The 10,575-nt window shown below is 36.3% G+C and overlaps 1 protein-coding gene across 1 annotated transcript in view; it reads left to right on the forward strand.

Annotated features, from left to right (window-relative positions):
* Positions 1-849: 849 nt before the first annotated feature.
* KMO (kynurenine 3-monooxygenase) overlaps positions 850-10,575 on the forward strand; it is a 57,053-nt gene continuing 47,327 nt past the window's right edge. Inside the window, 1 exon segment of the mRNA XM_021715453.1 lies at positions 850-1,082. Coding sequence (XP_021571128.1) covers positions 1,029-1,082 — 54 coding nt within the window. The 5' untranslated portion in view covers positions 850-1,028.

The raw sequence follows: 10,575 nt of genomic DNA on the forward strand, positions 1-10,575 counted from the left end.
GGTCAGGGTTAGGAGAAGAATTGCTATTTACTGTACACCCTTTATGTCTTTTGAATTTCATGTCATGTGAATGTATTGCCTTTTCAAAATAAATAAAATACCTAACCATACTTATCCACAAGAGGTCACTATAGCCAGGGAAAAAACATTCTGAATTCTAATACTGTCTGTAGAAGGTGAAGAAGCATCTTCATTTATGCTATTTTATATTATACCACATCATATTCCAGAAAAATGCAATTCACAAATATGCACAAAAACCAAGTGATAAATATTTAAGTGGGGGTGAAAAAAGACAGAAAATGAATTGATTACTATGAAGCCAGGAATGGGTTTACAGAAGCACAGTGTTAACCATCTTCCTTCGTGGTAATGCACAAAAGCTAGATTCTAAATTTTCTAGTATCTAGGCTTTTTTTAAAAAAAGGAAGTATGGTCAGGCAAACAACTCAAAATCTTCTTCAGAATATTTAGACCTTACAAAATATTTTCCCTGGTAGAGTCTGTTAAATAAACTCTACCCGGACACTTTAGATGAATTTCCTAATTTCATTTTAGTAACAGGAATAGTCTATGGATGAATTACGAAACCATGTCATCTTGCCTTCTAGGAGAAGTATAAGATGTTTGAGGACTTTAGACGATGAAGGGAGTTTTCATTCATGGTTAATCGTGAATGAAAATGAAACTAAGAATACATGCTGTAGAAAAAAGAAGAAGAAAGCCCTTAAGATTGCTTTAAAAATTTCGTGTCTTACACATGAGAGAGTGACTGTCTTGAACTGGATGAGTTTTTAAAAATTTGGTTGTTGTAATTAATTCCACTTTTTCTTAAAGCAATTTGATCATACTTTGGCTTACTAATGGGTTAAATGCTGTCAAGGGCAATTAGCCCTGACTAAACTTTGCTCCTGACTCACAAATGCACTGGGTTTTGGGCAGTATACAAACTGAGAGAAATCGGTGTGTAGGAGAGACAGTTCTCTCACGACAGAAGCAACAGCAATTTGAAAAATACTTCTTCAGTTATGGACTCATCTGACATTCAAAGGAAAAAAGTAGCTGTCATTGGTGGTGGCTTGGTAAGAATCTTTTTGGATATATTATTACTGTTAGTGGTATGCTAATCATTTCATGACTCAATGATTATTATTCATCACTTGAACAGATTGCTAATTTTCTTGTGAAGACTTTTGTGATATTTAAAAACACCTATTTTAAGTACAGTATTAGTTCTAATTCGTTATTTTTCAGGCAAGGCATTTTATATTCATTAAATACAAGAGTGTTTCTTTGTCATTTTGGTTTAGCACTTCTCCAAAACTAAAAATAAAGCAAATTGAACTTGATTTAAAAAATATTTTTAACAACATGTCAAGCATGAACTTGATTTTTATCTCCAAATTGGCTATGTTCTTAAGAATAAATATTAGTCTTAATATTCATTTTAATAAAAGACATTTGCCCCATTTAGTTTAATAACTCAGTTAACGCTGTCTAATGAGAATAAAAGGGTCAAGAAACAAAGCTAAAATAAAATGAACACATTAAATGTTCACTAAGTATTTGAGTAATTGAGAATAATATTTACGTGGTTGCCTTACTTATTTGGCTTTACTATTGGAGCACAGAAGACGGTGGAGTGAGGCTGTCACCCGGGACTGAGTACCACACCTAGCAAGATGGAAGGAGGGATTAGTCCTCTGCTTCCCGAGTTATGGCACCAGGGGAAGTTCTGTTTAACTTGGGTTTGCCTCAAGGCAGCAGCATTTCCCCCCCTCTCAGCAGAATTCCTGTTTCAGAGTAAAAAACATTCCAATTAGTTAAGGTTAAATCATTTTACTTTCACCTTTGGTCAAATCATTTGCGGGTTTTTAACTCGCAGGCATTCATTTATTCATTCATTTACTCAACAACCATTTCTTGAGGGCCTAATACTGTTCTAGGCTTATATAGATTGGTATATTTTACGCCACACATGTATTTCTATAGTATATGCCAACTTTGTCTTTTGCCTGCTTTCCTTATTTTCTTTTCCCCAGAACGCTATGACAGTTCCTTTAACATTTCTAATTCTACATTTCAAAATGCCAAGGAAAGCTATCACATGCTGTGTAGGTCACTAGACAGAAAGTACGTTGTCATTGCTTCAAACTGGGCTTTTGACCAATTCTTTCCTGTCAAAAGGTTTCATAAAATGGGAATCAATGCATTTGACAAAATCTTATTGGGTACTTGATATGTGACAATATTTTAGGTAGTAGGGATACAGGAACGAATGAAGGAAAAAAAACAAGATAATTTCAATGAGGGTTAAGCACTATGAAAAAAATGCCAACAGAATAATGCTGTAGACAGTGTCTTGGGAGGTACCTGTTTAGAGTGTGTTTAGGGACAGCCTCTGAGGAGAGGACAGGTGGTAACCAGAGACCTGAATAATGAGATGAAACCAACTGTGTGAAGATCTTGGGAAAGGGCAGTCCTGGCAGAGGAAACAGCAAAAAGAGAATCTCTGGGGCAAAAATCAGCAGCACAAGTTCAACAAGCAGAAAGAAAAGCAGGAGCAGAGAGAGGCCAGAAAAGAGTATCCGATGAGGATGAGAAGCTGGCATAGTTGGATCTTGTAGAGTAGCTGATGAGGCAGGAGAAGCTGACATAACCAGATCTTATAGGATCTCGGTCAGGCAAAAAGATCAAATTTTATTTGAAGGACAATGGGAAACCATTTGGAGGATTTTAGGCAGGAAAGTAAGCTTTCCTCAAACTATTTTTTTTTTTTGAGTTGGATTCTCACTCTGTCGCCCAGACTAGAGTGCAGTGGCCGCTCTGGGTCACCACAGCCTCGATCTGCTGGGCTCCGGCGATCCTTCCGCCTCAGCCTTCCGAGTAGCTGGAACTACAGGTGTGCGCTACCACACCCGGTTCATTTTTTATTTATTGTAGAGATGAGGTCTCACCAAGTTGCCCAGGCGGGTCTCGAACCTGCGGGCTCAGGCGATCCACTCACTTCAGCCTCTCAAAGGTGCAGGATTACAGGCTGAGCCACTGAGCCCGGCTTTCCTCAAACTATTATGTGGAGAATGACTAGGAAAATTGCAAAATAAAATAGATAAGTTAGGAGACTGTTAAGTTAATCTAGGACTTGGACTAAAGTGGCAGCGATGATGTCTCTTAAAATGAGTCTTAGAAATCCAAGAAGAAAATAACAAATACACAATTGGATATATGATTTTGGAAGGCATGAAAATAAAAATGTGGTCATCATCCATGGATTTATCCTTAAATAACATTTGAACTCTTCATCATGTAATCACTTCATATAAGTGCTGAGAAATAGAAGAAATAAATTACTACACATGTATTACAAAGCAACTAAAATTCCTCTGAAAAAAAATTATGTCCTATTTCTCAAGTCCATGCCTAGGCATCATGTTTGATTCCTTTTTTATTTTTTTTGCAAGCCTCTGTTCCTTTTCCAGTCTCCCAGTAAGTGTTGGTGGCTCTATATGCAAGGAGCCACCATATTCTGGCCATTGCTATCATTCTAGTTTAAGCCATAAGCATCCTTCCTTCATATTCCTATAACAGACTCCTAAATTGTCTCCCAGCTTGGAAAGACTCCTATCCGCTAAAGTCTGTTCTCCACACCACAATCAGAATAATCTTTAAAACCACAGGCTTATCATTATCACTCTCAACTTAAAACCTTCCAGTAATCTCTCATTACAAATAAAGTCTAAACTGTTTTTCTGCCCTTTATGAACTGAGCCTATCTCTACCTTTCTGGTATTACTCCCTTTACCCATTTTATGTTTTTTATATTATCTATCAGTATTTGAAATAACACACTTTTCTAATCTGTTTATTAAATAGCTACTCCAACTAGGATATAGACTCTTATTTAACAATGTATTTCAGTGACTGAAATCATGCCTAACGTTATGCATTTGGTGGATGAATGAATTAAAAGAAATAACAAAACTTAAGGATATAGAGATAAAAAAATTTCATAACAGATACAAATATGAATTTTGAGGAATTATAAAAAAGCATTGATTAAATAGAGCAATTTAGAAAAAGTTAAATCTATTACATAGGATAAAATTCTATTTTTGCCTATATTATTCTTTTTCTACCCTTCCCATCCTCTCCTCTCCATGAGCCATATCCCAGCACCTTCACCTTATACTGTCTAACACATTAAAGACTCTCCCCTGGCCTCTAGGGGAAAAAAAAGTACAAGAGTTAAGAACCTTTACTCAGGAGTTCAATGAATAGGGTGAACTTCCTTCAATACTTATCAGTGGTAGCCGACCATGTCTAGTAATCTTGCCAAGTAAAAAGTTACTCTGAGAATTATCCCTTGCTCTGCTGTAACAATCATCTGTTTCTGGATTGAAACAGTTGATTTCCTTTTTTCTGAAGATATGTCAAGTCAAAGAGATCAGAAGGAATCAATAGATCTGCAAAAAATATATATACGATAAAATAAATACAAAACTTACAGAGAAACTAAAGGAGAAAGAACTCAAACATGATGATAAACGGGGGACACTGAATATTGAAGAAAAGAATGCAAACAGTTGTTAAAATGATATTTTGAGGATGTTGATATAACTATTTTATAAATTACTGTATTGACTTAGATATTTTCCTGCTTGGGTGAATAACTGCTCCCCCATCCCTTCCCTGCCAAGGGAATAACTTCCGGGTACTTCTAGAAGGTAATTCCAGAAGGATCAATCTGTCAACAAGGCCTCTTTCCTCTTTAAATGCCCACAGGGCTTTGTTTACCTTTATCACATGCTGCACTCTATCCGAGTTTTGATATATGTAGTTTATTCCTCATGGAAGGCTTTTCACATCCTGGGTCTAAAGATTATCTTACCTTTGGGTCCTGCTCTTATCTCTTTTATAAAGGGTATCCCAGTTCCTTATACTGCCAAACATACCACAATATTTTCTGTGCATGAGTTTGATTTCAGAACAAAGTGGAGGGTTGATTGTTTTTCACAAGTTATGGGAAAGTTTTTTTAAAAACAGTGTTTTTATCAAAATGGTGTCGTAAGGAGCGTAATTCTTTCAAGGATTAACTTGAAAAAAGATTTTGAAAATTCTTTTCAGAAAAACTTTTCAGGCTGGAAGGAGTTCTACAGGTGTAGCTTTCCAATCCAAACAAGTCAGTTCAGTAAAAACTTGCCTGACAAAAAACTGCCAAACTATAATATCTCATGTTGAGTGATATGTTTTCTTTACGAAGTGGCAAGCCAGAGAAGTAAAACAAACAAATAGGTCATCTAACCTATACAGGCATCCTTAAGCCATGTCTGAATTCAGGGTCCTTGGGATTCAGAAAATACTGCTTCTGATGACTATTTTCAGTGTTTCCAGGTATGATGTACATGGTCAATGACAAAGAGTATGATTTCAGTGACTGCTGCAGCTCCTTGAGCCCTCATTTTTTGACTGAAGTCAAGAGCCTTGGCTAAGAAAACTATTAAGCATTCCAGGCTTAGCTGTCTCCTGCTTGCTGCTGCTGTGTGCATCTACCCTTCTGGCATATATCCTGGAGATGTATTTTTGGGTATCATTGAAGTATTTCTTCTGTCCCTCCTGCTAAAAAGCAATCACACTACAGAGTGTTTTGTGATCTGTTCTTCCTATGTTTGACCCAGAACAAAATCTTCATTAAGAGGTGCTTAGAGTGAGGAGATTATAATCTATTGTTATAATTTATTAAGTTATTGTTATAACTTATTGTTGATAATTGTACCCTGACCCCTGGCAATCAAGTCAAATCAGTGGCCTCTGCGGATGAATTTGCCTTTGAAGCAACTTGATCTTGACTTTATGAGAGTTTGTGCCTTACAGTTATAAATGTTAGATTCTGTTACGGATTAACAGGCTAAAGATGATCTTGATGCCAGATTGTCCCCAAATGATGTTTCTGCCCTGTCTCCTTAGGATGTTTCCGCCTCAGTGCTGACTCTCTGCTTAGTGGGACAGAAACAGTGTTAATTAGTGAGGAGACTGGCTAGGCGCAGTAGAATCTGCAACCAGGTGGAGCCTCAGAAAACCTTACTCTGTGGGTCTCAGTTTCTTCTTCTTACACTAAAACTAGATCACTAGGTCTTTTAGTTCTAAAATTTTACCTCTTATTTTTCACACTTCCTCACTCACAGATCTCTAGCTTTGTTTTCAACCCACTCTTTTCTAAAAGCAGAAATAAAATACCACCCAGAATTTTCATTTTCCCCAAAGTAATCATCCTCAGCACATATAAACCATCCAATGTCTCATAATCTTGATTGGGGTCTACCTATAATTTAGTTCGAGTTCATACTTATTTTTTGCAAATATCAAAGAGATGTATCACATAGAAGACTTAATTGCTATTAGTCTTTATTATTATTCTTATTTTAGTAATGTTAACATAAACAAAACTCTACTTACTCTACTCTTGTTTCAATTCCATAGGCTCTGAGCCTTCTTAAATATTGAAACCCTCATTCCTTCTCCATATCTAGTGACTTCTAAAAACAGGAGTGGAATGGGTTTCTTTGTAGCTATAGAAGTTGTTCTGAATTTGCTCCATGTCAAGGGACGTGTTTTGATTGTACCCTATTTTCTTTCTCAATCTCTTTTGTAATTTTGCTTGTGCTCCAATTCCTCTTATCAAACAAGTTTTCTCTCAGCTGCCTTGCTATGTGTGTTTTCTCTTGAGCTTTGGCAAACTCTTGATGTGCCTCATAAAATCCACTGTCACCTTCATACAGAGAACCCATGCCTCAGCATTTACTTCATTTGCTATCTGGTTTGCAAGATCTGAGATAGAACCAAGAACTTTAGAGAACTCAAAACTTTGTTATCTACCTGTAATGGGTGTGTTTTTTCTACCTTTTCATTTGGCCTGTCTTTTCCTGAAATATCCTCAGACTATTTGCCCATCTGTTCATATTCACTTATTCATCCATCTATTCCTCTATCTGTCCACTCAAAAAGAAAAGAGCACTTTTATACTCTGTTGATAGTCATATAAATAGGTATGTTTTTGGAAGTCAATTGGAAAATATATACATCTGTAGTCTTAAAAATATGGGGATTTGCAAAAAGTGCCACCAGCTCCCTCTCCCTTAAAGTCACTGAAGCATAGCATCACATTCAGAGAAACAACTGTCCTTCTACCAAACAGAAATGAAAAGCTGTTACATTCCTTAATGTGGCCTCTCAAAACACCAAACTTGGAGAATATTCAAAACTCACCAAAAAAACTTCTAAAAATGATCTTTTCCCCACTCACTTTGAATCTCTTTCATATGCTTTGCATCTATCTATTCTAAAAACAAACAAGACAAAAATCACAAAGGGAGATTGATCAGACTCCTCCTAGAGTGGAGGCTGTCAAAATTCTCTTCCCAACTCACACCAGACTCTCATTTTACTCCCTTCTGTTTTCTCATTTCTCTATTTTCCTTACTTCATTCCTCCCTGGTAATAGGCCCAGCAGTCAATGGGGCAGGTAGAAAGAGGGTGAGGATCTCAGTGGTGATTGGGTTTTGGTCCCTTTTCATCTAGACTTGCCCTTTGGTAAGCTATTTCACTACTGGGATTTTATCAAAAGAGATGAGTGAGCCTCATACCATTGTTTATAATGCTAAAAACTCTAAAATAATTTGAATATCCAAATATGAGCATACTGGGTACAATAAATATAGTGCAATTATTAAATACTTTTTTAAAACATATTTTTATTTTAAAATTGTGGGGTACAGTTAAGGGTTAGATAAACAAATATGCATTGTGCAGGTACCCTTGTTGATGAGGTATGCCCCCACGTCCCCAGACAGATATTGACTACCGTTAATCCCACCTCCCTTCCCCTCCCTGCCCCCCCCATAGTTTCCCACCACTGTCAATCTTTTTCTTATAGTATTACGATAGTTGTTAAAGGTCCACTTATGAGTGAGAACATGTGATACTCAGATCTTTGTTTCTGTGAGAGATCACTCAGTATTATAAACTCCAATTCCATCCAGGTTTGCTGTGAAATTCATGATTTTATTCTTATTTATGACTGTGTAATATTTATTAAATATTTTTAAAATATCTTCTGACACGGAAATATATTCACAGTATATTTTCCATTTTCTTAAAAGAAATCCTAAGAGAAACATACAGCTGGCTACAATTTTTAAAAGAAATATCATGTATTTCAGCTGCTCTGCCTATGGAATAGCCTGCTTTCTGTCCTTTCAATAAACTTGCTTTCATTACCTAAAAAAAAAAAAAAAAAGTTGTATTTGATATGCATAGATAATGTTAAGCTGGTTGCAAATGGTGGTGAGATGATGAGAAATTACTTTTTTTCTTCATGTTTACCTGTATTTTTTTATTTCTTAATAAACACTTTGGGTTATAACAATGTACTGTGGTTTATATCAGAGATAGAAAGACTAATGAAAGACAAGCTATACAAATGTCATTCCTCTCTGGGCATTCACATTCTGGTGGAAAAGTCAGACAAGAATGTAAATAAATAACTCAGTTCATTAAGAGAAATGATAAAACGTATCTCTACCTATACACATCTGTGGAGTTATAGAAGAAAAGTCAAACAAGTCTTTTGAAGGAGGAAAGGTATCACAAAAACTGCACAAAAGACATGAGTCTTAAAGGAAGGGCAAACATTTTCACAAACTGTATATAAGGCAGGGAAGGTTAGTTCAGGCAAAGGGGCATTGTATCCAAAGTTATGGAAGAATAAAAAGACATGGCATATTCAGGAAAGATGGCAGTAAATTTGGTATGCCTATTACATATAGCTCCTGAGAACAGCAAAAAATGACCTGGAGAGTGAGGTTAGAAAAACATATAAGAATCTATTATGTCACATCGAAAATTAGAAATTTTATCCTGAAGATATGAGGAACCAATAAACAACATTCATATAAAAATACATCATCCAATTCTGATTTAGAAGATGACTAGCTCTGGTGCTTGGTGTGGCTTGAATAGGCAAAGACTGGAAAAGAGGGTTATTAGAAAACTGTTGTGACACCACCCACCCAGCCCAGCGCCCAATAAAACAGTGTGACCTATGCCCTCCCCCCAAAAAAGAAAATGGTTGCTTGCAGGAGTCCAGGAGAAAGGTAATGAGAGCCCCATGTTAGGACCGTCGTCAGTATGGGTAGGAGCATATCTATTGTGAGAGAGATTCAAGAGGAGCAATCAATAAAACATGTTGCCCAATTGCATGTATCTTGGCAGGTAAAGCAGGACATTTAATATTAACCAAGCGGCCCTGGTTGGGTGAATGAGTGGGTGGAGTTGCTGTTCTCCAAGATACAGAATACAAAAGGAAGAAGAAGGTTCATGGAATACAGAACACAAGAGGAGGAGAAGGAGAGGACTGAGGGATGAGAATAAATTGAATTTTAGGTATATTGAGATGAACCAGTTAAGTAGTAGAAGAGAGAGTTCAGGAGAAAGATCTAGACTAAAGAAAAAGTCATATGCTTTTCCTAAGAGACTCTATAAAACGTAGACTGTTCCCACAAAAGAGGGAAAAAAAGACCACTGTATGGCTTTAGAGACTAATTCCAGATGACAGAGTTCAGAGAGTTAGGGCAAAGATTAAATAAGTAAACAACATTTGGCATACATATGCAATTTTAGCAGACATAACAGCTACTCAAAAGTATGAAGACATGTTTATATGCTTATTACATTGTAAGTAGGGTTAATAACTGGATTCTTCTCATTTCGCTGATATAACCAATGATCAAATTCTTGAGAGATCAAACTATACTTCTGTGACTAAGTACAGATTCCAAGAAACATAACCAAACTTTTTAAAAGTCTGTTTGACGACAAACTCAGACACACTTATGATTCTTAGGAAGAGTTTTATATGCTTCATTAAGTCAAAATTAGTTGACATATTTAGCATTACATTATCAGATTCATTTCAAACATGTTACAAAAAGATGCATAAAATGTATGAAATTTGTGTAATTATGATCCCCCTTCCTAATAGGGTCAACGTTTATAAATTAAAGGTAGAGTTTTCTCATGGTCATTGAATTCTTGAATAATGAATGCTGGAGGAGTCACATGGGAACTGACAGAAAACCACACCAGCTGAACACATGAGACGTATACATTGACAGTCACATAAAAGAAATATTCAAATAATGTTTTTAAGTGACAAGTGAGATATCTGTATTTTGGACCAGAATGGGGTCAAAACATATGATCTGTAAAGAGGGAAGTACTGAACAAGGGGACAGAAAAATAAGGTAAGGAAACTAGAAAATGATAAATTCAGTAAGTCCATAATTATGCAACCAAGTAATCTTGGTTTTTCATATCAAGTAGCCTACTCTTGTGGACTTTTGGAGCTTCAAGACAAACACAGAAACTTTTCATGATTGTTCACGTCCTTACTGGGAACTGTCCTACAAAGAATCGACATCATGAAATCTGTGTTATTTCTCCCAGGTGCCTCACTCTGCTCAGTTTCTTTTCCTTTCTCTCTCTCTCTCTCTCATTCTCTCTCTCTCTCCCTCTCTCTTC

This window comes from Carlito syrichta, unplaced genomic scaffold (assembly GCF_000164805.1).
Source record: "Carlito syrichta isolate Samal-C Ts95f unplaced genomic scaffold, Tarsius_syrichta-2.0.1 Scaffold307123, whole genome shotgun sequence".
Lineage (NCBI taxonomy): Eukaryota > Metazoa > Chordata > Mammalia > Primates > Tarsiidae > Carlito > Carlito syrichta.